A 27,891-nucleotide genomic window follows, 5' to 3' on the forward strand; every position below is an offset into this window, starting at 1 on the left:
ATAAAACCACCCTCCCTTGACCCAGATGTCAACATTGTAACACGCAGTTTCAGTATCTATATTTTTATTTAACTATATTTTCTACCCAGCAGCATTGTACCATGTCAAAAGGTTTCTAGCATGTTCTTTCTTACGTGCTGACATCATTTTTTTCTGAATTGTAGTTTGAGGATGTATCCTGCCCCTGATCCACAATACTTGGGTTGGGCAGACGACCCAAACTATCATCCTCCTATGATGACCTTGGATGGATCAGAAACATCACCTCATCAAATGGAGGTAGGGTTGGTTACAGGTTTCTTCTCTTATCATATAGGGAGTTCTACAAGTAGCACAAATGCCTAAAACCATTCAATTAAAAATAACCAGATGGAGGTCAAGGGATGCATCACAACAAGATCTGAAATCAACCAGACTTACTCCTGTGGAAATATGCATAGGACTCCACTATTGTTGTTGTTGGCATCCTTCTTGTCTCAAGAGACAATGGAGTGAGCCTCCAGGAGTGAAGTCAAACCGCTGTATTAGCAGCACCAAAGTGATCTCCCCAGGGCACAAGCCTGGGCAGCGTGTATGGAGGTGCTGGACTGCCCAGACAACAAGACCCCCTCACTATCCAAAGAAAAGTAGAGCAATATGTTTGGCATCAGCTTGGCTGCAGCAGTTGCCACAAGGAGGCATAAAAGGCGCCATTCAACAGTCTTAGGGACTCCACTCCGGATTTGTGTAGCATTTATTCCTTAGCCTTTTCTTCTCCCCAAAGATATCCCACAAGTGTCACATTTAAATGCATCCTGCTTAAATTAGTTACTATATTACAGGACTGCCTGTTTATTCTTGGTACAGGAACTTCTTGTTAGCGTCAGCATAGAGGACTCCCCCCGTCTAAAGGACTTTTGGCAGATTGTTGTAACACTGAATGCAAGAAATCCAATTTAGCTGAGATTACATTTATTTTTAAAGACTTGACAGGCAGTCTCTCCTAAGCTTCCTTGTACTGTCTTGACCTTGATGAATTCCTGGCTATATGCAATTCATTACCTTCAGCTAGCTCTTATAAGACCACTTCCTCAGTCCTGAGACTCAGCAAGAGAGACAAGTGCCTATGACTTGACATGTTTTACAGGGTAGTTTGCCAGCATGCAGATTACCAACATGTGGTAATTAAGCTAATTTTGTGTGGTACTAGAAGTAGGTCAATGCTTTGTACTTTGCATGCTTGCCAATCCAATCAGCCATCAGGCCCTCCCCCACCAACACACACAACCATTCCATTTTGCATATTTTAGTTCCACTCAGTCAATCTTCTTTCATGGATAAAAGTAAACACGCATTAATAGCTAAAAACCTGATCCCACTCAACACCTCATTTATTTATTTATTTGAATTTCTGAGCTTAAGCTGTAATTCTTGCAAGTAGTTGCTTTTATGTGAACTAAGACTGACAATCAGGACATTTCTATTTTGATTGTCTCTCGCTGCGTTTAAAATAACCTCGTGTTTGAAAAGCAAGTAAGGGGTCATTGCATAAATTAGATTTATTTATTTTTAAATGGTACTCATCAAAGCTTAGAGGATTTTAATGTTTAAACCACTATTTTATCTACCCACCATAATTTTGTTTTTGAATTTTGCTTTAAAGAAAAACAACAACGCTCACTTGGCAAATGGCCATAGTACATGCTGCTGTAGGTAATCACAGAGAGTTCTCTTGCAAGGTTGTATTAAACTGCATTCTCAGAATAAGTCATGCAATGGATGGTGACTGATAAAAGATGTGGCAGAATGTTTGCCCCAAGAAAAATCCAAACAATTTAGTAAGAAGGCCACATGTAGTTATGCACCTGGATACCTGTGTGAACACCATGATTTTTTCAGATTAAAATGTCTGAGAGCTGGGCATGTTCAGAAACTACAGTGGTGCCTCGCTAGACGAAATTAATCCGTTCCGCGATTCTCTTCGTCTAGCGGTTTTTTCGTCTTGCGAAGCAAGCCCATTGACAGCTTAGCGGATTAGTGCTAGAGCTGTCAAGCGGCTTCCAGCGATCAGCTGTTAAGCGGCTTATCAGCGGAACAGCTGATAAGCGGCTTAGCGGCTTAGGAAAAGGGCAAAAAAAGCAAAAAAAAACCGCTGGGGGACGCAAGATTTTTTCGTCTTGTGAAGCAACCCCATAGGGAAATTCGTTTTGCGAAGCGCCTCCAAAACAGAAAAACCCTTTCGTCTAGCGGGTTTTTCGTCTTGCGAGGCGTTCGTCTTGCGGGGCACCACTGTACATGGTACAACCCTTTTTAGACTGTACCACTTAAACTTTGGAGGTAGGGATTTAAATGTCACACACACAAACACAAAAAATAGCATTCCACATAGAAGAATAACAAAGCAGTGAGAAGGCTATGTGATAATTTGTATTATTGAGTTATTATTATTTTGATTATGTATTTTGTGGTGTTATATTCTGGTTTTATTCTGTGAACCACCCTGAGACCTGCAGATATTGGGTGGTATATAAATTCTAATAATATTAATAATAATCCACCTTTCCCCCAGAACCAGGACTCGAGGTGGCTCACAAAAACTGAAGCACAAGTAAAGCACAGATAGCGAAAAGCATATAAAAGATAACTTAAAAAGCTATTAAACTATAACAGAATTAAAATGATGTAAAAAGATTTATTAAAATGCAGGTAGCAAAAACAGTGCAACACTATTAAAAAGCCCTTTCTTTAGAAGCAGCCAGTTCCCGCAAGCCTGCTAGAATAAAAGAGTTTTCAGCAGCTGGCGGAAAGACAGTGAGGAGGGAAGCCAGTCTAGCCTTTCTAGAAATGGAGCTCTGAAGTCTGGCAGCAACTATTGAGAAGGCCCTCTCCCATGTCCTCCCCAAACTCTTTTTTCCATGCAAAATTTTCCACAGGTAGGACAGAGATATTTCAGAGGGCCAATATTCAAAATACTTGATCCAGCTGCAGTTTGAAGTGGTGTGGCCTGGGAAACTAGATCCTCAAGTACCATTCTGGCTTCTGGCCCTTGAGAAGAAACTAGAGCTAATAGGAACATGTAGAAAAGCCTTGGCCAATGATATATTTCTTAATAAATACTAACATCCTTTGCATGATTCAGGTTTACAGAACGTTCAGGAAATATTTTGTAAGACAGAGTACAGTGGTACCTTGGGTTAAGTACTTAATTTGTTCTGGAGGACCATTCTTAACCTGAAACTGTTCTTAACCTGAAGACCACTTTAGCTAATGGGGCCTCCTGCTGCCGCCATGCTGCCAGAGCCTGATTTCGGTTCTTATTCTGAAGCAAAGTTCTTAACCTGAAGCACTATTTCTGGGTTAGCAGAGTCTGTAACATGAAGCGTATGTAACCCGAGGTACCACTGTACTCCCATTTGTTAGACACTAGTAAAGTGTGAAGACCCCTCTGCAAAATTTTGCTAAACATCTCAGACTATGAACTCCTGATTATAATATTTCGAACTGTTTCTTTTGGTTTTGAATATGTGTCTCAGTAAAGGCAGTATTGTCAAAGAGAGATTTATGCAATCCACTAATGAAGTGGTTTTCTACAATTTATTGCACCAATGCCACAAAGAAATTGACAAATGATACTGTACAATTACAGCCCAAATTAAGAAGTTTCCACAGTTTGACATTAGAATCCAGTCAATAAAAAAAAACCCCAAACACTATTTGCTTTTCTCTCTCTGAACACATACTTGCAACTACACACACACACACACACCCTTCTCCTAGTATGGTATATGTTACTTCATCTGTTCCAGGTAACATGCTTTATTATATAAGCTTGCTACACTTAAAATATGGTCCATATGAATCGGAAGAAGTTTGCTCCTGCTTAGGAAACAAAGAAGTAGACATGTTTGGAGGGGAGGACAGCAGAATACTATTAATACAGCATGAAAAATAAATAGTTTTGGAATCTTGAAGATTTCAGACAAGATTCCTTTCTCATTGCCACTTTCAGTGTTTCTAAGGTACATTCACATTACTTTAAAAACTATTTAAAATATCAGAACTAAAGCATGCTTATGATAAAAGGGTAGCCATTGCAGTGCATCACTAGTGCAGTTTTTGCCCTCTCAAATGCTACAGCACAATCTTTCAGAAAATTCATGACATGTACAACTTTTAAGTTGCCCCCTACTGGCAGCTTAATTCTGTCAACTGAGGTAGTTTTTTTAAAAACGGAAGGATAAAACACATTATATTTTCTTAAATATAGAATGAAGCTACTTTTTCTAAAATGATACAGTTGTTAAAGATCTGCATGGTTCTTTTAAAGGGGAAAAAAGTATATTATGATTTTATTCTGAGATAAAAGCAAGGGTTGTTAATTAATTTGATCCCCTGACCATAATTTAAGTACAAGAATGGTATCTTTAACCCTTGCCTTTGTGGTCTTCTCTGTCAAAAACTGGGCTTCATTCATTTGGAAGGGAAGGTTTCAGAGGAAAATTGATTTTTTGAGCTAATTTGCAATAGAAAGAAAGGCAGGGAACAGAATAATGCTGCTATGGATAACTACTAGCTTCTAAAACAGGAATGACCGTATGATTAAGTGTTGTCATGAAAGTATTGGCAGGAATGAATAAGCAATGAGACAAAATGGAAAATCTGACAAGCCCCAGAAAAAGAAAATTATTAAATCGGTATTTGGACAAACATTGCATCCAATTGCCAACACTGCTTGGGTCAGTTGCCAAATATGACAAAACTTCTTTCTACTTCCATTTAGCACTTTCAGTCCAACATGGGAGATTGCACAATGTGCCAACCGGGAGTCTTTCAAAAAAATTGTAAGTAGTTTTTGCTTTCTTGCTCTAATTTCACACAGTCACCTGCAGAACTTGGAAGTTAAAATGAAGTCACAAGATTTATACTGAACCTTCTAAGAAAGCCCTGGGTATAGGGTTTGAAACCAAGACGAATACGGTCCTATGTGTACAGTTGTATAGCAACATAGAAAATTGAAAGAGAGCTCATGTTACTAACTTCCCATTTAAAACCACATACATTTCTCTTTTAGAATTAAGACATACAAGAGAGGAAGGCACCAAGAGGCTAGTGCAAAACGTTCTGTGGGATCGCTTCAGACACTTGAGAATTATCATAATGAATTGCTGTCACTGTTATCATGACCACCTTCCCTTCGCGATATCCTTTCTGAGATTTCTTTTGCGTGTTTCATCCGTCCACTTAAAGAAGTTGATCCTGCTTCTGTAGTGTGCTGAAGAGAGATCTCTTATTCACGGGGCAACAGATAAGAGTTTATGTTTTAAAACCAGCTACCCAGAGTTGATGCTAATGGGTGCTTTTAATGCTAGTTCTACACAAAGTAGACTCAGTGAAATGAACACAGTTTCATTCATTTCAGTGTTTCTAATCCAAGCAGGACTAGGATGGATACAGACCTATGTCCATTATCATATCGGTTCCTAAGGTTCAAACACGAGCTTTTTTGAGCTGGTTGTACATATGTTAGGATGCTCAACCTGTAAGACCAGAAAACTGGAAATTCAAGATGTGGCATTTGCAACAAGGTAAGTTTGCAGTGGAGATTACTACTAGTTTCTCCCATTTTCATCTAGCTGTGATGCAGGATCCAAAACTTCCATCTCCGCCAAGAACAACCAAAAACAACACTGCCGCTCTCGTGCTGCTTCGTCCATTTTAAGAGCCAATCAGCCACACAACAAGATTGTGGTAGCTGACATCCAACTTCTTGTTCCATGGAGGTTTGATGAGCTAACAAAAGAGAATAGGCATGCATATGTACTCCAATTCATCACCTTATCCATCCAAACACAGGAATGCTTCTGTGCATACAGATTTGCTTACTGCTCCCCATTTGGGTGGGTGGGAAATCAGAACAAGACAACAATAGTAAGGAAACCATACTTAGAGTTGTTTTTTGTTTGGCTGAAAACTATGTATAAGTAGGGAATCCTCCAATAGTGTTTAATTCTTTTGTCCATTAAAATACAAGGATGCATTCTTGATTAGTTTACTCCAAAAACAGTATAAAAACCCTGAATGTCTTTTATATTATGTAAACTGAAATTCCGCTGGTAAGCGTCCAAACAAAATGCAGAAGAGGAAAAGTGACAGAATGAACTGTCACCTGTGGTCCTCTGTTCCCCCATCTCTTCATGTTTGCTCTCTTCTGCACACACGCATCCCATCTGCTTTACTCTGCTAGGGAGTTGTGACTTCAAGTTTTCAGCTTAGAGGAGTATCTGAGCAACATACGGAGAATGAGTACTCGCTATAGCAGCCAACAGTGGCAAATCGTTGGATTCAATCCTAGAAATTAAAAAAGGGATGTTTTTCAATATGTGAATTATAGCAGAGAATTGAAGTATCTAATTAAAAGCATTTCTGAACCACTTAATATTTAGAAATCTCTAATGAGATGCTAAAATACAACATAAAAACCAGAGATGCAACATAAAAGCAGATGAAGACAGTAATAACAGGGTCCAATTTTATAGGTCATGGAAAGCCTGGGCAAAAAGATGTCTCTAAGATGTCTGTGGCAACTGTCAGAGGAAAGAGCATCCACAACGCAATGAAGAAACATGCCTGTTTTACCCTGTGTTATTCTGTAGCAAAATTTCTCCAGATAATCAAGTGAATTTAAAAGTCTATAGAGGGACAGGTAATAATAATAAAATAATATTTTTTTATTTATACCCCGCCCTTCCCGGTTCAAAAACCAGGCTCAGGGCAGCTAACAACAAATTTAAAACACTTAATTATAAAAGCAGCATAAAATACAGTATAAAAACATGGATAACATTAAAATAAAAAATCAATTAGATAATCTCCCCAGGGCTAACTGGCTGAATTGGTACTACTGGGGCCAGCGAGGAGGCCAGGGGAGAATTAGCTGTAGGGTCTCAGAGCGGGTGATCTTCATAAAAGGGGAGGGAGAGGGAAGAGAAAGGAAATAAGAGATCAGGCTGAATTCAGATTAAAGGCCAGGCGGAATAGCTCCGTCTTACAGGCCCGACGGAAGGAGGTTAAATGCTGAAGGGCTGTAGTCTCATGGGACTGAGCATTCCACCAGGCCGGAGCCATCACTGAAAAGGCCCTGGCCCTGGTGGAGAATAGTCTGACTTCCTTAGGGCCTGGGACCTCTAAACTATGGTTATTCATGGACCTTAAGGTCCTCTGCGGGGCATACCAGGAGAGGTGGTCCTGTAGATACGAGGGCCCTAAGCCACAAGGTGGGCTTGCAGGTAACCTGGTGCCAAATTGTTTAGGGCTTTACATAGTGGTTGATTGGAAGCCAGTACAGTTCCTTCAGCGGAGGTGTAATATGCGCACATCAAGGTGCTCCACTCAAACACCTGTTTGCAGCATGCTGCAGCTTCCAGACCAGTTTCAATATGGTCAGGGTAAGAGGAGGGACAGAAAAGACATGCTGGTGAATGGTCATATTTGAGAAACTAAGGCCACAGTCCTATACTCACTTCCTCAGCAAGAAGGGGCTGCCTTTGAAGATGACTTGGAAACTTCAACTGGTCCAAAAGCCTTTTGTAGCAGTATGTTTGATTATTTTTATTTTTGTATTTTGTCTTTAGTTTAAAAATTATTAAAGTGTCATTAAAAAAGTTAATTCTACCCTGCTCCGCATCACATTTCCATTTCCAAGTTGATGAGCCAAGTAGCACATGATAGTCTCAGGAATCACCCTACCAGCAAGAGGAGAAAATACTGTTTTCCCAAAAGTCGCTTAGACTTTTCTTGAATGACTTTGGCAAGGGAGCAAAATGAATCTAAAGAAAGACAAGGTTGGGGGCAGGGAAAATCGATGCTTATGCGCAGCCAAGCAACTGTATGGATTAGGGAGGGTCTCGTGAGAGCAGATATGGATTACATAGCAAAAGCGGAGGTTGTAGTGATAGATGGCCCGGTAACAAGACCCAGCGCTCTAGCAACACAAACCTGCAAAAAGGCCCCGAAACAAGGTTAAATGTTCTAATTCTATTATTCAGCGTGCTTTTAGGAAGGCCATTTGGTGAATGTCTCTGATTCAGGTACAGTAACAGAGAGATGGGAAAGTTCAGCACTTCCCTGCTCTATAGACTAAAACAAAAACATTTCCTGAACTAAGGACTGAATTATTTGACGCTTTAATCATATACTTTTTAAGAAGTGCTTTTTTAAAAGCATTAGACGGCAAACTAAATAGTGCTGCTTCTCATGAACCTCCTTATTTATTGTAAATAATGGACAGTGCTTTATAGACTAAAAACAACCCTTCAATGTTATAAAACTGGGACAGCTTACTACAGAGTGATTTTATCTTTATACTTACCACACAGTAGCCTTCAGACATAGATATAGATATGGTCTCCTTCCTCTATATTTGATTTTAACTTACTTGCATTCCTTACATGCTTTACCAAATACATTATTATTTATAAGATAACCTTATGGCAGAAAACTGTTCAAAGGGCAGCTTTTTTGGGGGGGGGGGGGACTGCTGTAAATAATCCATACCAATGGATAAATATGTAATCATTGAGAAAACTATGAAAGAACCATAAACTCACAATGGAATGAAAGCATATCTTACTTTTCTACAAAGGGAAGACTGTACACAGCCATTGCACAGGAGAGCATTCCAAAAGTTTGGAACTATGAGAGAAAAGGCTCTTCTTTTAGTAAGTTGACCTTAATTCTCTAAGGAGAGATGGGGAACCTGTGACACCTTCAGATATTGTAGGAACTCCCACCAGCAAGCCCATGAACAGGGACAAGGGTAGAGGAGATATTCTTTCAGTGAACATTTTTAAGTGAACCAACCCAATTTGCCACCTCCTTAATACACAAATAGGATCATAAATATCATTCAGAACGAACGCTTTTCCAAATTTTGTGATACATCTCATGGTTCAAAATATGTACCGTGCTGTGCAAAACACATGCACATTTTAAGATAAAATAACTTTAGAAATACATATATTGCAATTAAATATGAATTTAAATAAAATTCTTGCACACTTTTAAGAAATTGCTATTAATGCAAAAACGAAACTGAACAGATTTATGAGCACACATACACATGAAATGGACACAGATTGAAAGAGACTGATACAACTCCCATCTTCTCTGACTAGGAATGAATATAGCACAAAACACTGGGAGGGCCCTAGGGACAGGAGATCAGAGTAGGACTCATTGTAGTTCTTAAGGTTCCTGTAGGGGTTTACACAGGAAAAGGCATTCTTTAAGATACTTGTGACATAGATCATGTAGCGATCACAACCAGCCTGCTGAATTGGGTTCAGAAACATACCAGTAACCAATGTGGATATTTAAGTACCAATGTAAATCTTTTAGCTACTTATACCATAAGACAGGCAGCAGCATTCTGCACCAGCTGTAATTTCTGAATCGTCTCCAAGGACAGTTCCATGTACAGCACATTACAGTAATTTAGTCTGGCAGTCAACAAGACCTAAATTATGTAGCTGGGTCTCTTATCTTTCAGGAGTTGGCACAGTTGCTAACTAAACTGGTAAAGAAAGGCACTCCTGGATGCAGCACCACCTGAGAATCTATGAGCAATTGGAATTAAATTGCGGCCAAGTTTTTGCCCACACTATCGCTCTCAAGGTTCCTCTTTGCAAGGTTGAGAAGGGGCAACTCTGAACATCACACAGCATTCTAATTTGCATGGAATGCTCCAGCCCATGGCCACTAAGTGACAACCTATATCCCAGGTCTTTTGCACAGCTAGGTGCAGAACAGTAGGATCTCCAAGAATACCTGAATGAGTCGCTTCTCATCTGACAGTTTTTAGTAACCCTCAGAGGGTGGGTTTAAATACCCCCCCATCTCAGGAATGCACTTAGAGCAGTGCTAAAGATTATCCCCCCACCCTTTTATTTTATTTTTGAGCTGTTCCGAAAGGAAGGTTCCATGGCTTGAAGTCAAGAATATATTATCCAATTAAGATTACAGCCATGCCATCATCTCACAGCATGTTTCATAGGAGACATCCCGTTCCATCTCGACATAGGTTACTGAATTCTTTCCTAACCCATTCCACACAAACCACTAAAGTGACTTGAACAGAACTTTCATCTACAGTGCTTATGCAAAACATGGTGCTGACCAAAATAAGACTTTCTACCATTGCCCTTCTCCATTTACTTTTTAAATGTATTGACGCGACTGTTAATGCAGCAGAAACAGCACTTGCTGTCCCTCTGCCTGAAAAAAGGGGTCCTTCTTCAGGGTGAGGCATTCTGGGTGAGGTGGCCCAAGAGGCGCCTGCCTGTGCTGCCGACGCTTTTCTATAACTTCCATTTTGTTCAGAACGTGAAGGAAGGATAAGAAATAATTCTATTTTCCTACATTTAACAGCTCGGTTCGATTTCCAGATGGCTCAGTGGAACACACACAAGCTACACTTCACACTTCGGCATGTCTTTCACAGAAAATGTGACAATGGAATAAGCAGTAGTATCCTGAATATTCAGTGCATGGTGGGGGTGGAAAAACTATTAAAAAAAAACTTTAAAAAGGATCTCCAGCATCAACACTCACCCCAATACTACTCCAAGTTCTTTCACATGGACTCTCGTTTGGCCTCGCAAATATTTAGACAGCATCGTGCTTTTGAGGTACATTTCCTGTAGCCGATCCTCAAGATGCATAATGCACTGTAGAAAGACATGAAACCCCACAGTGATCCAATCCAATAGAATAAGAGGGCAAAGCCATGCCACACACAAATGCATCAAACGTGAACTGTTCCTTCCTGGGGCCAGACCCAAGTTCTGCTTAGTTCAGCACCTCTATGATTAGGCTGATGGTGTCTAGCCAGTATGGACCCGCCATAGGGTAACTGCTATAGTTGCCCCTAAGAATCGGGGTGTTGCATTGCTAATAATCAGGAATGCCAGAAATGGTATGTGGTGTTCAGCATCCTCCCCGCTCTAGTCTGATGGGAGGTACAAAAACAGAATGCAAGCAACTCACTTTTGCTTTGGGCCTTCAGATCACAGGGAATAAAGGATGCAAACATGGCCAGCCAGCGGACAGAAACAAGTCTGCACCAAAGAAGAAAGGCTCCTAAAGAGCAGTAGTTAATTCTCTAACAGCTGCCAAAGAGGAGAATTCCTGGACTATTCAGTTATGCTGGGGGGTGGGGCACTATTTCCACTTTGCAGTCTTCCTTCAAGGTCTGAAAGAAGTCAGTGTTGTGGTCTATGGAATGCAAAAACTGGCTGCACATCACACTTTCCCTGTTAATCAATTCCTTCTGCAGGCAATCATTTGTAAACGCGGACTTACAAAGTCAGCAGGAAGGTTAAGTTTGTAAAGCTGTAAAATGGATTGTAATAAAGACGACACTTGGCTGGAGACCAGGACATCCTTGCCCAACTTCATGCTGTCGGTTATCTTTCTTTGGCTTGTGGCCACCTGTACTGTCCATTTATCTGTATCTGCAATAATGCAAACAGCTTCTGCTATGGGCTCATCTAGTACTGGATGCTGTAGAAAGTAAAAAGAAAGTAAATGGAACTGTTTGAAACTGCTGTCTACCTTTTAGATAGATAGATAGATAGATAGATAGATAGATAGATAGATAGATAGATAGATCTCTATCTATTTCACATAGATATATTCAATTTACAAATTGAAAGTTTACATTCAGCATAGTTTACTGCAATCTCTAATGACAAATGGCTAGTAGCATTTGTTCTTCTTAATAGAATATGTTTGTGGCCTACTGAAATAATAAATTTGGATGGCATTGATCAAGTGATATGTGTAAACTATTGTCAAATATTGAATTAATTGAAAACAGGTTTTGGTTTCTTAATATTTTTTTTTTATGCAATAGCCTTTTCAGACAAAAAAAGTTTCTTATCCTAGCAATCATGTCCACAAAAACCCTGTTAATTTCAGGGCAGAGATTAGGTGCACATATGGACAGGACTCCCTCCATTTAAATAAATAGGTGGTCCCATGTATGCAAAAGCTCAGAATGGACATCAGAGTATGTACACAGTTTTTGTTCAAGGCAAACAGGCACAATGTGGAAGATGTACTATGCATTTTGGGGGCATAACCCATTTTGGGGGCTGCCTTGCACTCTGAAGGTTTTGTGTACAGCACCTGGCATTTCCAGTTTAAAAAAAAGTTCAGGTAGGTGATGGCAGAGACCTCTAATGAGCCACTGCTAGGTAGGGTAGGCAAGTACCAGGCTTGATGGATAAATAATCTTGACTTGGTATAAGGCAACTTTCTATGCTTAACTGTCAATGATATTAAAAGGATTCTGTGTGGCAAGATCCAAATGGAACAGCCTAGCACCACAATACCTCAAGGACTGCCTCTCTCCATCTGAAACTACCCAGACCCTGAGATCACCCTTTCTTTGTGTGTCTCCTCCATGAGAGTTTGCAGGTAGCAAACTAAGGTATATCTAAATCCAGTATTTGTTTCCAATTAGAGGTCAGCTGTGCACTTCTAGAAGCCCCAAAGCAGGCCATAATGATTACAACCTTCCCCTGTTTGTTCAGGGCATTTGGTACCCTGCCTCTAGAGAGACAGGTTCTCTTTTAGCTGCAATGAATAGTAGCCATTTGTGGAATTGGTCTAACCCTTTTAAAGGCCACTTAAGTGAGTGGTCATTAATGCATCTTGCAACAGTGAGGTCCAAAATTTAAATCAGAATTCTATTAATAGAAGGAAAATATAGATTAGGGTGCTCCCCCGCACTTTCCATTTTCTCTCTGGCGTACTGCCAGATCTGATCCACCCACAACTATCCCACTTTTACATTTCCTACTGCCAGCACTTGGCCTTCTATGTCTCGCTGCAAGAAAGAGGCTCAGAAGTATGTCCAGACTTACATTCACTGCATGACTCAATTCAGCTGATAGGCATTGCTTGAGCTGCTCATCGTTACTGATTCCATGCAACACTAGGTCAGGCATATAGGAGGCACAATAGCCACCGAGAAGGGACCTTCCAAAATGCTTTACGCTTTGATTGCTGATTGTGTTGGATCTGAAACAGAGGAATTGGTTGCACGCTTAGTACTCAGCCATTTCTAAGGCCAGTTTGTGAAAAGCTATTGGAATAAAGTGGAATTATTTCAGTAAGATTGGCAGATTGCAATGCTATGTGAATGATGACACTGCCTTCTCTGCTTGCAAGATTACAGCTCATGATCAAAAATGAGCATGGAAAAAGTTACTATCATTCTCAGCTCTGAATCGCACAGTCAGTCCACGGTTCCCAAACTTTGTCTGTACCACAAAATATTTTCCCCAGCAGGAGCCTCAGTTATGGAACTTTGACATGACGATCCGGTTATTTGATGATTGCTTCATTTATTTATAACATTTCTTACCTGCCCTTTACCACACAATTAAGATACTAGATGCACCTCTGTGGGACGGTGGTCCACATTTTAGAGGCTGCCTTTCCCCACACTTCTAAGGGTTGCAGAACTACCAAGAGAGACCTCTCTTTGATAATCTTAACACCCAGGAAGATCAGCAGGAATGAAGGCAATCTTTCAGATATCTGGAGCCCAAATCATTTAGGGCTTTAAACACTAATGTAAGCATTTTGAAACCATTCATCTGATCATTATCTCTTAACATCTCATAAATGTGCACCTAATGAGTTATCCAAACTGACAGCTAGGCAAAGCACCTATTTTATTGGTTAAAATGAATTACATACTTGTTAACTTTTAAATTGGATCACTTGTGCTCTGTTGTAGCCGAGTTCACAAAAAACACCTGTTTGTAAAGACTGAAAGGCTGCATAATGTAGCATGTGAAGTAGACACTTGCCCATGAAGGCTCATGCTAGTCTAAGACTTTGCTGTTTTCACATATTGTAAAAAGAGAAAAACGGAGCCTTTTAGTCCATTGTACTAAATTGATAACAGTCTCTATTATTGTAAAACCTTAAAATTATGATGCAAGTATTATGCCTAAAATTAATAATGGGGGGGGAGCCGGATTTGCATTATACTAGGTTGTCTCGGCTTTCCCAGCATAGGGTCAATACTACTTTATAATGAAAACATTTGGTTTCAGTTGGTCTAAATATCAGACTAGAGGTTCCTTCTTCAGATTATTCAAGCGCTATCTTAGAAGAGTTAAAATAACAATGCAGAAACCCTTGAGGAGTCACACCTTTAGAGCTGGTCATATTTACTTATTTTTACCTTGGCAAAGCAAGTTCTACTTCGGAAAGTTCTTCTGTCCTACTGTTGACAGAGCTCAGAGATTGCCCATCTGGAATATGTGCGCTACCTTCATCGTCGCTCTCTCCCAGGGCACTGTCAGAGCTCTCATTTCTAGGCATGTTCTCTTCCACCCTGAAAGGGTGTTTGCTTCCAGCATCCCCACAGGGGACATCTTCCATAACAGCTTGGCCAGATCTCTGCACATCAGCGGGACTTCCTGAATCACAGTCAAGAGAAACCCTTTCCAAGTTTTCACAGTGTGTGCTTTCAGCTTCCCCCAGTCTTCCTGGCTTTGCAGTTTTGACTTTGCTCTCAGAAGGGACAGGTGGATGGCATGACAACCGAAGCGCACTTGGTAGTCGTGTTTTACAAGCTTTCTGCCTAGCACGTGGTTTAAGACAGAAGTAAGATTTCTCCTGCTGGACTTGGGCAGTTGCATGCAGTGGACTTGACAGGATACACAGAGATTTGCTTTTGCTCCTCGGCATCCCTACAGTTTCATCCAGATCCTTTTGGGTGGGTTCTAAATCAGATACGGGTGACGGGGAGCTTCCAATTTGGAAAGTAACTCTTTCCAACTGAGGGTACCTCTGGCTAGCCCTCTCACTGCAAAACAGCTGTCCGGCTGCGTTACACTGGTTGTCGTCCTTCATTCCTGTTGCTAAATCCTCTAATTTTGCACACCCCCTGGATACACCTTCTGAACCAGCCACCGTTTCCCCCTTCTTAGCTTCCTCCACAAGTCCTTTGGAGGAGCCAGCTTTGGGCAAGCAAGAGGACAGTTCAGAACTCTGTCCAGCATTTATTCCTTCATGCTCCCGCTTCAAGCAGGCAGGTTCAAAGCAGCTCTCTCCCACAGCAGCAGTGCTCCCGGTTCTCCGGGGCAAACTGGGAGATATGAGAGCAGGTTCGTTTCTAACAGTGACTACTACATAATCAGAATCCTCAACTTCTCCCTTTTCCAGAGTTGTTGAGATCTTGCTGCCCCTCAGGGCTTGCTCTCCTCTGCCAACTTGCCCACTCCGGGTCAGGTGATTCTCCTGCAGCTCAGAGCACCGTAAGAAATACGTAAGAATGTAGAGGATGCGTTGAACCAAATCTTTACGCTTCCCAACAATTACAGTCCTCGTCATCCTGACAGGTGAGCCTATAGCACCATACAAGTCACCTGGAAAAAGCATAAGGAAGAAAAATGGAGATTTGTACTGCCTTTTAACCCAGAAGGCCATAAGACAACAGGCCCATGTCCAATCCAATCCAGTTTTGTTTTGTGGCTTTTTTAAAAAAGATCCATCCAGTTACAAAATGTGCCATTAAAATTTGCACTGAGGAATCAAACATGATTATAATCATTGCTCTAGCCTAAGAGACATATTAAAACTGAAGAGCACGATCCAGTTCAAGTTAAGCTATTTTACATTTCATTGATTTCAATAGGAGGAATTAAACACACATGGTTAACTTCCCATTGAAAATCAATGGGACCTAAAAGTGCTTACCACTGGCTAGATCATGCCCTCAAGTTTTATTTGCACTACATAATTAGCTATTTTTTGAAAAAGGGTTCTTCCCAAGTCATTAGCAGGCAGGTCTTACTTGCCGTGCTAAAAATCAATTACAATTTCTGTGCCAAGAACACCTGAATTATGTGACCCCTATAAAAGCTAAATGGTGTACAATTTACATTTTTATTTCCTATCGCAGGAGAAATGCAGAAGTGTAAAATGAAATGATTTATGACAACCCATACTTTACAGGTCTGCAACAGATGAGAGTCAACAAAAACCAGTTATCGTTATAGAAATCGTGTTAGCAATTCACAAAACATGAAGCTCTATTAAAAAACCACACACACCACGAAATTTAGAGGCTATTAAAGTGTAAGCTGTTCAACAAAACAAAAAATCTATTGCTTGCACCTTCAGTATTACAAGTACCAGTAGAAGTATGTCTGTAGCTTATGCGGTAACCACTAGAGGGCATCATCACGCTTTTTAAAAAACAGCATCTCAACCACTGGCAACAGAATCCCTTAGCCCTGACCAACATCTGGCTGCAAGGAGCAAGCTTTTATGCTGAATGAAGAGTTCACTATAGCTGATAAAATATGTGCATGCTCAAAGCATGATTTTGGTAAGTATAATAGAGCTATTTCAAAAACGTATCCCCTGTGCAACCATACATCAAGCAGTTTTCTAATGATTCTCCATTTATTCCTCAGCCTAATATGACAAACAATTTTAAAATGCATGTGCACAAGGACATTTCTGTGCAGATTAAGTCTTATCCTATAAAAAAGATCGTCTTGGGTTTGTTTCTAAAGTTTCACACTGACCAAGCTGTGCCCAGAGCGGATTGTAAGGGTGAGATTTTGCCAGCATGTTCACAGACTGAGAGGCACGTTTCTCAGAGGAGGCCCTGATGGGAAGGTGGTCAATTGGCATCACTGTGGGGACCCAAGCCAGGTGATAGGTCAGCACGGCCGTCAAGAGAGCCGCTAAGAACCTGTGGAGAAAAGAGCCACAAGCAAGATAAATATGGCGATGAACCTACAGTTCCTATGAAGGGGAGCAGAGCAAGCAAGCAAGTCACAGCGACGACTTACTGGTTTTTGCTGGTCTGTTCTATCAAGATGGTGAATTCCTTGAGAAAGTGTTGGCACAACTGATTCTTTTCAGAAGCGCTGGACATCATGGTTAGCCATACAGGCTCTGCAATCCTTGGAACTGAATACAAATTCCAGATTGTAATTCTGTAAGAAAGGGGTGGGGGGACCCAAAGAGAGATCTATTAGCTAAATCAGTATACACTGTTCAAAATGCAAAGCCTCTATCCCATAACAAAGAAGATGATCTCAAGTGTACAAAGCCAAACTATTAGTTCTGCTTCCCAGGCCCAGAAAATATGGGGTCAGCGACTGTTGACAAATTACTGCCCAGCAGTCTGAAGCATTCATTGCTGTACTGTTTGGGGCCGATTGGAATTGTAGTCCAAACAACTGGAGGGTGAATGCTGGTTTATGTTGCAAACAATTCACATCCTCTTTTATATAATCCCTCTTCACCCTCTCAGTCATGGCCATGGCCTCAGTCAGGTGCCTAAATAATAAACTGAGATATGGTCAGGTGACCGAACCCAGAGAGGTGTGAAATCCCAATCCAAATACTAATTCTTTTCAAACTTGATGATAGCTCCCCCTTATTTCACCACAGGCAACATTTTATATGCATCACAGCATAGGTTAATAGGTTGGCACGGACATTCGTAATTAGCTATCTGTGATTGCTGGTAAAACATATCCTGGACATGATTTGAAAGGATTTATGGCCCAATTGCAAGACGATCAAACCTCTCCATTCTTAAGGAAATCAGCCCTGAGTGCTCACTGGAAGGACAGATGCTGAAGCTGAGACTCCAATATTTTGGCCACCTCATGAGAAGAGAAGACTCCCTGGAAAAGACCCTGATGTTGGGAAAGATGGTGGGCACAAGGAGAAGGGAACGACAGAGGACATGATGGTTGGATAGTGTTCTCAAAGCTACCAGCACGAGTTTGACCAAACTGCGGGAGGCAGTGCCTGGCGTGCTCTGGTCCATGGGGTCACGAAGAGTCAGACACAACTAAACGACTAAACAACAACAACGTGGCCCAATTTCTAATCGTAGTGGCTACAGCTGGGAAAGGATGTTCTCTGGGATGAAGCAAAAAGTTATAGGATAAATAATGCAGTGAGGTCAAAGGAGCATGCTTGCACCTGGCCATCCATTTTGCATGTGTGTTTTTCCTCTTAAAACTTATTTCCTCCTCATCTTCTTCCTATGGTTTAAATCTCTCCCTGGTTTGGAGGCATGCGTGGTGGTGGCTCCAAGCAGTTTCCTAATCTTCTACCAGCACATTCGTTTTGTGGTTGTGCTGATGGAGCTCCTACATCAATTGATCATCAGAGGTTTCTGCAGGACATCGGCTCTCACACTCTCTTTGCAGGGAACTTCGGTGTCTCCCGATACACCTTCCTGGGGGCCCACAGCACTGCAGCTGAAGTCATTCTTCAATTAATTTGCATAAATGACAGCCTCAAATGAGTTGAAAATGTAGACCTTGCCTACACACTCAGCAGAATGAAGTGGGAGCAAGGTGGCAAAGTCGACTGCTGACAGAGCATTGCATTTAGGAACTTCAGTAGGTTTTTTAATACAGGGTTTAATGTGAAAGGAGCCTATAGTGACGTATTTCACTCTGATACCTCATTCTGCTTCATGTGCACTTCACTGCAGCCCTCTTTTGGAAAGTTAGGTGGCAGACTGCCGCAGGTAAAAATGGCAGTTTTTGAAACAAACTTTTATTGACATTGCACAATGGATGCAAATCCCATATGCTGGGATGTTTCACCACTGCTGAATTCCCCCTCTTTCTCCATGGAAAATCTGGAGAAGGCACCTGTTTTGGCTTCTTTTTTTTTTTTTTGTAGAGAAACAGAAAAACCATGTAGCCTCACTTTCTCCATCACCAAAGCCAACCTTTTTGTTTGTTAAAGGTGAATCTGTGCCTTTGTACCTGCAAGGCATGTGCACCTGGGAAATAGAGGGAGACTAGTGCAACAGGGACAAAGCTGCCCTGGATGCCCTTTATGGAGAAATACAATCTACTGCTTGCCTTCCATGGACCACTAACTTACCTGAATTCACCCAGGGCATCCATGACACGGCTGATGTACACTTGCACTCTTTGGCTTGTTTCTGCTATTTTTCTGCAGGTGATCATGGCCTTGGAGAGAAAGCAATCATAATAGGTTTTTAAAAAAAGAAAAGCAAAAGTTATTATTGTTATTATTATTTCAAAGGTTTACTGAAAAACTTTGAAAAGTCAAGCACCGGAATCTAATGAATAGAGGAACAGCTCTAGTTCAGAGGTGAAGCATATGCACTGCACGCAAAAGGTCCCAGTTTCAATCCTTGGTGTCTCCAGATAGGGCGGGAACCACAATTCCCATCATCCCTGACCACTGGACATGCTGGCTTGCAATGATGGGGTTTGTAGTCCAACAGTATTTGGGGACTCAAGTCAGAGAAGGCTTCTTGAGACTGATAAGAGAGATCAAGGAGCAATATGCCTGAAGGTCTATGCATGAAGCATCTATCACATTTCAGGGAAACCAGATAAAAAGTATTTAAATAAAAAATTGGTTGCCGGGGGCAGGGGAAAGAGACAGGAATCGGTGCTGTAGATAATTTGCTCATTCTTCCCAAAGAAAGTTTATGTCTGTCTTGCTACAAGAGGCTCATCTGCCAAGTCCATGTCAGGTTAGACTCTCAGAGCTTGTGTGGTGCCATGGAAAAGATCTTGAGATTTCAAGCAGAAGCTGTACTTTGCCAGCTCAGGCATCTGACTCTCTGGAGATCTATCTGCTCCTGACATGGCATCACTCAGCCCAGCCTGCCTCCCAGATGGTTAATAATAATAATAATAATAATAATAATAAATGGATGTGTTCCATGCTCTACCATTTCAATGGCGCTCTTCAACTTGCTCATGTGTGATTCAAATAAGGGGAAGTGAGAGAAGAAGAAATCCTGGAATTCCCTCTGGGCCTCTTCTTTTTCCGGGAGGGTGAAAATGACACTGATGGCAATTTTCTTCCTTCGAACCATTGCAGGATTGAGGCCACAGCTTTCATCTGCCATGCTGAAAGTTTCTTCAGTTGACCTGAAAAAGAAAATGCAGTGGGAAAATTACAGCACAGCTATGTGCTCATTCAGAAAAATCAACAATGATCAAGAGGTTTTTGTTTGATGCCCTAGTGCACTGATATTAGCAATGGGTTTAAAAACAAGGACTGTGTGTATGCATAGAGTGCTGGTTTTAACTTTTAAAGTCCTCAACCATTTTGAGACCATGTTAACTGAAGCCTACACCAAGAATGGGAAACCTGTGAGCTACCAGATGTTGGACTACAACTTGCATCATCCCAGCTATTGGCCATGCTGGCTAGGCCTGATGGGAGTTGGAGTCCAACAACACCTAGAGGGCAACAGGGTCTCCAGTCTGGCCTACACCCTTATCATCCTGCCTAAGCACCAGGATTGGCTGCAGAGGTCCTGCTTAAAATTGAGCAGGCTGCTATCAGGTATCAGTGGTAGTTCCACATTTTTTGAATTCCCCACCCCCAAATCTGTCTATCCTTCACTTTAGAGACTGAGGCAGGTTCTAAAGACTTTCTGTTTTGCCGGGCTTGTGTGATTTTGTCACTGGCTTTTATGTTCCTGCCATTTTTCTAGAAAAAAATTAAAAACTTCAAAAGGTGGCTAATAAAAAATTTAAATACAAATATTGAAGTATTGTATGCAATTTCCCCTCCCCAAAACTATTAGTTGAGGTGCCACCACTGTTAACAGGGAGATTACTTCCCACTGGAAACAGGGTGTACCAAACTATATCAACTACACTGCGAAACCCCCTCTCCAGCAAAGTCCACCAGGCCATTAAAAATTATTATTATGCATGTACTTGATCTAAGCAAGCTTTTAAAGGCCTTTTTTGGTTGGTGGCATCCAATTGCTGTTGTTTTTAACTCTGCAGTCTTTTGAACCAGTTTTACAGATGATTTATAATTGTGGCAAGTCTCCAAGGCACTTTAGACAGGGGAAATAAAGTCTATAAATTTTAAAACCAATTTGCACAACTGGACTTCTCTCCAGTTTTTCCTTTTCTCCCTCCAGTCCCTCAAACCTCCTCCAGAATGCCCCCCAGCCCTCTAAAGAAGATTTTGGGAGCATGCAGAGGGAAGGAGATGCCCGATTCCATAAGCAGATGCCCGCTTGTGCTATGTTGGCTCTTTCCACAGAGTCTACAAAATCCTATTCCAGGAATATGCCCTAGAAACCTACCACCTAGGAATAATGCCGTTTTCCAAACTTGTTCTTTGACTTCGTATCCAGCGGCGGTGGTAGCTGCTAGAAGAGCTTGGCGACAGCAAAGGAGTCATCAAGAGGCTGCTTAAAGAAGCTGGCAAGAAAGCAGAAAGAAGCATCACCCAAGATGGTCCTTCAATAGCGATTTCCCCTGGCACCATGCTCCCCGCCCCCGGGTCTTTTAAAGACATCTTCTTTTGGGGTGGGGTAGGAAAAGACAGACCCACAGCTTCATCTTAAGAGCACTGAAAATGTGGAAACCCCACTACAGAGCGATAACAACTCCCCCAGAGTAGGGTCACACGTTTTAGGAAACAAAAGTTGGTCTTACTTACAGATGTGGCAATGAAAAAGAGCAGGCAGCTCCCCTACCCTTCCCATAGACAAAAATTAAAAATCTTTGTAGCAATTACATTCCCAAATTCAGGAAGCAAATAGATTAATATGTTTCCCCCCGCTCCAGGGGTCTTCTCCAATGCTGCCTTTCTGCTACTGCAGCAGACATTTGCTAGGCAATGAAACTACACTGGTACCTCGGGTTACATACGCTTCAGGTTACATACGCTTCAGGTTACAGACTCCGCTAACCCAGAAATAGTGCTTCAGGTTAAGAACTGTGCTTCAGGATGAGAACAGAAACTGTGCTCCGGCAGCGCGGCAGCAGCAGGAGGCCCCATTAGCTAAAGTGGTGCTTCAGGTTAAGAACAGTTTCAGGTTAAGAACGGACCTCCGGAACGAATTAAGTACTTAACCTGAGGTACCACTGTATTTCCTCCTCTCCTCTCCCCAGAGATATGGAGGACCCTCTGGAGCAGATTTTGAGGACATGCAGGGAGAGGAAAGGAAGGGAAAGTTGCACTGTGCAAGTGGAACTCTGCATACACAGTGTTGCATGCAACCCAGTTTCTAGATTGTGCGGCAGCCCTACTTGAATACAGTAGGCTCCCTTCTGCAGAAATTCAGCCCCAATGTATTTTGGGGTGGAGATGCTGCAGGGATGGCAATGAAGACATGCAGGAGGAGCCAATGGGACCATCCCCAGGCACCCCTTTGCAAGGTAGCAGTCCTGGGGGACAGGGAGAGACAACGGAATAAGTCTAAATCTAAAACTGAGTGCCAGACACTGTGCAGAACAAACTGGAATGTTAAAGAAGCTTTCAATCTACAGGAAAATCATAAAGATTCTACATAGGGGGAAAGTCAAATTAGCATTGCGTACCAATAATTAGTTTGGGGAGGCAGGTAATAACAATAACCTTAATAAGAATAATTCAGAAGTAATGGCCTTAAAGAGACCAGAAAATGGATTTTACAAATAATCCTAGAATAAGAAACTAATGAGCATACATTTCCATTTTTAACACAGTATCTGGGTTCATAAGAGTGCCATGTCAAGTGTGATGAAATCTGGAACTGGTGGCTCACATGTCACTAAAAATTTCTTTGCCACGTTTGGTTGGTACAGCAGAGAGGAGTGATATACCTGATCGAGCGATGCCACTGTCTCTGTCTTCATTCTGCCCCCTGCTAGGCATGTCAACAGGTGTGCTGTGCGCTGAAAGGGGGGGAAACGGAGGAGATTTAGCAGGCATCCTGTTTCTCACCTGCTTTTTAAACAGGGCCACACAAGCAGCAATTTCAATTCAACAGTGATATTTCTCAACGCTCCAGAGCAAATGCCTCAAGAGTGACAAGGAGGGGGCAAGGAAGACACAATCGCAGGCTTAAAATTAGTCAAGTCTGCTGTAACAAACATACTATTGATCCTGCAAGTTTATCAGCACATGTCTTTTGTCAATCAATCTTTATTACGGTCCAGAGACCCAACAAATCGTATGTCTTTTGTCTGAAATCCTAATCTGACTTCAACTAGTTTGTTAGTGTTATCAGGTTGGAATGTTGATTGGAAGGAAAATAGCCATTAGCACTGTTGTGCAAACAGTTGCCTAATAGTTGACATGGTGTTATAATTATAGTCCCCATAGAGGTTTTCATGCTTCTGAAGACACTGAGAAATGAAGGGACATATTTTCAGTTTGAAAACAACAAAATCTCCCTTCAGGCATTCTCCTCGCTGCAATTACCAGAAGGGAAGAGAATGGGGGAGACCTCCCTGCTCTTACTGCCAGTTATCGCTGCTGCCACACCCTTCCTTCATAGCAGGCTGAACTCCTACAGGGAGCTTTTTCTAATGTATGCTCTCCATGCAGTTTACAGCATGGACCTTCCAGCATACATGACCACAGCTGGCTCAAGGCTGAAGAAATTTACCCACTCTGTCTTCTCATGGGGTAGGGGGACAGGAATGGACTCTATGGCATAGTATGGCTGGGGGAGAAAAGCCTGAGTAAGACTAAAGCCTTAAGTTGCCTAGATAGCACCTATGAAACCAGGAGTGGTTTGAACAAGTATGGAACTCCTTATTCTCAAGACAAAAGATCTGTGTAGACTAGAGCTGTTTTGTATCCCAATTTCAAGGGCAATGTCTTGGAGAAACAGACCCTACTTCTGGTATATGTTGAAAAAAGAGAGAGGATACATCACAGTCCTGCTAAACTCAACATACTCATGGACACATACACACACACACACACACACGTGTGTGTGTGTGTGTGTGTGTGTGTGTGTGTAGGTACATGTGTGTGTGTAATACTGTCAATTAATTTGATCTCTGGTAACTCCGAAAAGAGCATATGTGAAAATAGGTGATTATGTTTTAAATGAGTACCTTATGTAATGTTAACTACTAAATTGCTCTGTTGTAACACACACACACACACACACACACACAAAATTAAATGAATTTATCGTGGCATTAGTTTAAGTTTCCTATGTAACATGCTAGCAGGAAGTAACACAAACTACCCACAAGTTAAAGGCAACTTCTGTGGTTAGAAGTGAACTTCTGGATCCATTGTTACTCTTACATGCTTTAAAATAATAACACACACAAATGACAAATACCGCATTTTTCGCCCTATAGGACACACTTTCCCCCCTCCAAAAATGAAGGGGAAATGTGTGTGCGTCCTATGGGGCGAATGCAGACTTTCGCTGAAGCCTGGAGAGTGAGAGGGGTCGGTGCGCACCGACCCCTCTCGCTCTCCAGGCTTCAGGAAGCTATCCGCAAGTCTTGCAAGCCCGGCGGGAGGTCCCGCAGGCTCGCAAGGCTTGTGGGCAACAGCCTGCAGCCCAAAAGCTCGGGGGACAGCAGGGAGGCACAGCGCTGCCACCCCACTATTCCCCGACCTGATCTGGAGGCTGAGGGGGGGGGGAGAAGCAAGCTTGCTTCTCCCCCCCGCCAGCCCCACAAACTCGGGGGACAGCGGGGCAAGCCGCTGCCCCACGGAGGCTAGAGAGGCTGTCCCTGAAGGCAGAAGAGGGAGACGGAGCGCTCCGTCTCCCTCTTCTAGCTTGGGGATGGCTGCGCAAACCTGGGGGGGGGGGGAAATAATTTTTTCCCCCTTGATTCCCCCCCCAAAAAACTAGGTGCGTCCTATGGGCCGATGCGTCCTATAGGGCGAAAAATACGGTATCTGTTTTCAGATGGCTCCCAATGCTAGGCTGAACAGCAGTTGTAGCTCCATAAATTCCCAACATTAAGCAAAGAAGATGGATTGATTAGAGGGCATGCAAAATTTGTGACCCATGTTTAGATTAACTCAGATTCCTTTGATCACACTCTTCCAAAAGGTCAGCACTTTCGCTATAAAATTAACTGTGCTTATTTGGTGGCATTTAGGTGACTTTACCATGTGGGGACAGGGGAAGATTGGGGGGGGGGGGGAAGAGAAACCACTCCAACATTATTACAGGTGAGAAAATTAACAGAACACACCAGCAAATGATTAACTTGGAAAAAACAACTCCTCTCAAAACTGGAAGGGCTCTGTCATCTGGGAATAAATATGGCACTATGAAGTGCGACCAGCAGGGAAACACATTACTGAGGATGCTACATGGACAGCGTGAGGAACTTGCAGTCCTCCAGATGTTGGCCAAAAGCCATGGCTCAGTGGTAGAGCCATCTGCTTTGCATGCAAAAGGTATCAGGTGCAATCCCCAACATCTCCAGGTAAGGCTTCTGCTCAAAGCCCTGGAGAGCTGCTGCCAGTCAGTGTTGACAATACTGAGCTAGAAGGAGCAATGGTCTCCTGTGTTCCGATTGCACTGCTCAGCCACTGGCGCAGAGCTGCAGCCTCCCAGCAGCAGGGTCACTGCTGCTTACTAGGGTTGGCAAAGGACAGCGTGCTGTGGATACCCCAGCAAAACCAATTTGGTACTCCCACCTTCACCACTGTGTGTCCCCCTCCTGGGAAGTAGTTATGACTCCACTGCTGGGAGGCTATTGCCCTGGCTCCGCCCCCACCAAGTTGGATGGTCCTGATCCCTGACCACTGGCCACATTGGGTGAGGCTGATGGGAGCTGGACTCCCACAACATCGGGAGGGCCACAGGTTCCCCACACCTGCTTTAGATGATCTCTTGTTGGATATTTTAGAGCTACCACCTCCTCAGCCCAGTCCATTTGTGGAGAGGAGTTATTGATCCCATGCCAAGAGATTTCCACCAGGAGCTAGCTAGAGGGGCATGTACAGACGCATCACCCTGTGCTCGACGCTGCACACAAACCTGCAAAGAAGGAAGCACTGCGGGTGAGCCAGAGAGGCCCCCCTTCAGCCACACCATGCAGCAGTTTGTTGCTACACAGCTGCAATACACCTAGAAGGCAGCAACACAAGAAACATACAAAACAAAACAAAATCAGATTACATGGAAATGTAACAGGCCACGAACCAAAACTTGGGGTCCAAACGCACACACAAATAATTAAACCGCTGAATGTACTTACCCAGGTTACTTCCACTGTGGCAGGGGCCCAAACTATTTGGATTAGAGTTCAGTCTTGCTAAATTGGGTTCTTGATTCATGTATTCAAAGCTACCTTGCAAGCTGTGAAAGAAACATCCATCCAAGAAAGATGGATTAAGTCGCCATGGAGCACTTCCTCCCATGCTGCCCTCCCTGTACCCCTGCAATTGGCTATCCATGATCATAAAGAGATTTCTACACTTATGTACGATAGCATCAATTTCGCCCACACACAGCAGGCAGCACTGCAATGGAAAAAAGTCAAGATCTATAGGTTGCATCCCACGTAGCACTAAGTAATTCATTCCAACAACGTAAGGATTTGACTTTGCACAACATAACTTTTCCTTGCTCTCCTCTATCCCCACTCACCCTCTAAATCTGTTTTGGGGGTCCCCCCAACCCTGCAAAGTAGATTTGTGGGAGTAAGAAGTGAGGAAATGAAAGTCCAATACCCAAGTTACAGATAGGTAGCCATGTTGGTCTGCCATAGTCAAAACAAAAAAAATTCCTTCCAGTAGCACCTTAAAGACCAACTAAGTCAGTTCTTGGTATGAGCTTTCGTGTGCATGCACACTTCTTCAGATACACTGAAACAGAAGTTTCCAGACCCTTCTATATAGTGAGAAGGTGGGGAGGGGTATTACTCAGAAGGGTGGTGGGAATGGGTGATTGGCAGATAGCTGTGATGAGCCTGTTGACGACTCTTAATGACTGCAATAGGTCTTACAGGAAAAAGCAAGGGGTGAGAAGGTGAAAAATGGCTTTGTCATGTATAATGAGATAAGAATCCAATGTCTTTGTTCAGACCAGGTCTCTCCATGGTTTTAAGTTTGGTACTAAGTTGCAATTCAGCAATACCCAAGTGTAAATCTTTGCACTAAGTAATACCACCACAACTTGAAGTGATGACCATGTGCCCAGGAGTTTCTTATTCCTCTACACCAAATGGTGAATCCCTCCACTTTTAAGAATTTAGTTATCTTTACATAGCCACTTCTAGCTGCTTTTTGTGAATTCTGAAGACAAACACCCTAAATTTAGTTGAGTCTCATAGGACTTGACACCTGTGCCTCAACCACACAAAAATAATTTACGGTGTTGCACTCTTAGTTTATGATTACCAAGGCAGGATTTTTCAAAAAATAAAATACTGGGTTGAGTGAGAACTGCCTCCCCCTTGAAAATCTGAATCTGAAAACAGTAAAAGCGAGGAAGGAAGAAGCTCTCACCTATTTGCACTTCCACAGAAGCTGCCTACTCTGGCAGAGAAAACTTTACTCATCATAAGCTGCGGAGGAGAGCTGAAAGGATAAACAATAAAACTAATAATTCAGCTGTTCCAGTAAGAACTCCATGACAACAAGAAGGAACTGGAGGCATTAGCTCACCGTATATAGTGGATCTTCAGTGTAGAGCCTTTGTAACTCATTGCTATTGAACCAAACATCATCTCTCCCAACATGTTGACATCAGAAGCTGGCCTGGTGTACTAGAAGTAAGGAAAGAAAAACAGTTGCTTTCGCAAACTTTGCTACATACTGCTTCTAAACCAAGCAGCTTTTGAGTTGTACCGTTGTAGCACATTGAGTCCCAATGAAGTATTAACACAAGCAAGTGAAAACACAACAGGCATAGCATTACTGAATTACCAAAGTTCTACTGATTCTGCACAGCCACTACTAAAAGCAGGCAGAGTGAAAATGGGGGACATCATATTACAATCTGATTTTGAACACATTTTTAGCTGCCCCAATTTAACCCCCCCCCCCTCAAAAGGATATGTACAAGAACATGGAGCAAAAGAAGGTCTATTGAAACAAAAATATATACACGTTTGGGATTTTAAA

At 42.3% G+C, this 27,891-nt stretch overlaps 2 protein-coding genes across 9 annotated transcripts in view; one reads left to right on the top strand and one right to left on the bottom strand.

Moving 5' to 3' along the window:
• The window catches only part of SPMIP2 (sperm microtubule inner protein 2), a 36,793-nt gene extending 21,445 nt beyond the window's left edge, over nucleotides 1-15,348 (top strand). The window contains exons 4-6 of one of the 5 annotated variants that reach the window (XM_083756055.1): nucleotides 165-279; nucleotides 4,760-4,820; nucleotides 15,226-15,348. In XM_083756055.1, coding sequence (XP_083612181.1) covers nucleotides 165-279; nucleotides 4,760-4,820; nucleotides 15,226-15,227 — 178 coding nt within the window. In that variant the 3' untranslated portion in view covers nucleotides 15,228-15,348. Of the gene's footprint in view, nucleotides 1-164; nucleotides 280-4,759; nucleotides 5,250-5,612; nucleotides 5,917-9,526; nucleotides 10,582-15,225 lie in introns of those variants that run through there. The other 4 variants (XM_083756056.1, XM_083756053.1, XM_083756054.1 and 1 more) reach the window with 4 other exon arrangements.
• FNIP2 (folliculin interacting protein 2) overlaps nucleotides 3,538-27,891 on the bottom strand; it is a 49,833-nt gene continuing 25,479 nt past the window's right edge. For 2 of the 4 annotated variants that reach the window (XM_083755422.1, XM_083755421.1), the window contains exons 4-18: nucleotides 27,433-27,533; nucleotides 27,274-27,345; nucleotides 26,022-26,122; nucleotides 25,802-25,891; nucleotides 22,653-22,724; nucleotides 21,146-21,263; nucleotides 19,763-19,964; nucleotides 18,937-19,025; nucleotides 16,866-17,012; nucleotides 16,596-16,765; nucleotides 14,240-15,428; nucleotides 12,906-13,062; nucleotides 11,338-11,538; nucleotides 10,588-10,703; nucleotides 3,538-6,327 (exon numbers count right to left, since the gene is read on the bottom strand). In XM_083755422.1, the coding sequence (XP_083611548.1) occupies nucleotides 6,249-6,327; nucleotides 10,588-10,703; nucleotides 11,338-11,538; nucleotides 12,906-13,062; nucleotides 14,240-15,428; nucleotides 16,596-16,765; nucleotides 16,866-17,012; nucleotides 18,937-19,025; nucleotides 19,763-19,964; nucleotides 21,146-21,263; nucleotides 22,653-22,724; nucleotides 25,802-25,891; nucleotides 26,022-26,122; nucleotides 27,274-27,345; nucleotides 27,433-27,533 (2,904 nt within the window). In that variant the 3' untranslated portion in view covers nucleotides 3,538-6,248. The remainder of the gene's footprint in view (nucleotides 6,328-10,587; nucleotides 10,704-11,337; nucleotides 11,539-12,905; nucleotides 13,063-14,239; nucleotides 15,429-16,595; nucleotides 16,766-16,865; nucleotides 17,013-18,936; nucleotides 19,026-19,762; nucleotides 19,965-21,145; nucleotides 21,264-22,652; nucleotides 22,725-25,801; nucleotides 25,892-26,021; nucleotides 26,123-27,273; nucleotides 27,346-27,432; nucleotides 27,534-27,891) is intronic. The other 2 variants (XM_083755424.1, XM_083755423.1) reach the window with 1 other exon arrangement.

This window comes from Podarcis gaigeae (assembly GCF_964106915.1).
Source record: "Podarcis gaigeae genome assembly, chromosome: 9".
Lineage (NCBI taxonomy): Eukaryota > Metazoa > Chordata > Lepidosauria > Squamata > Lacertidae > Podarcis > Podarcis gaigeae.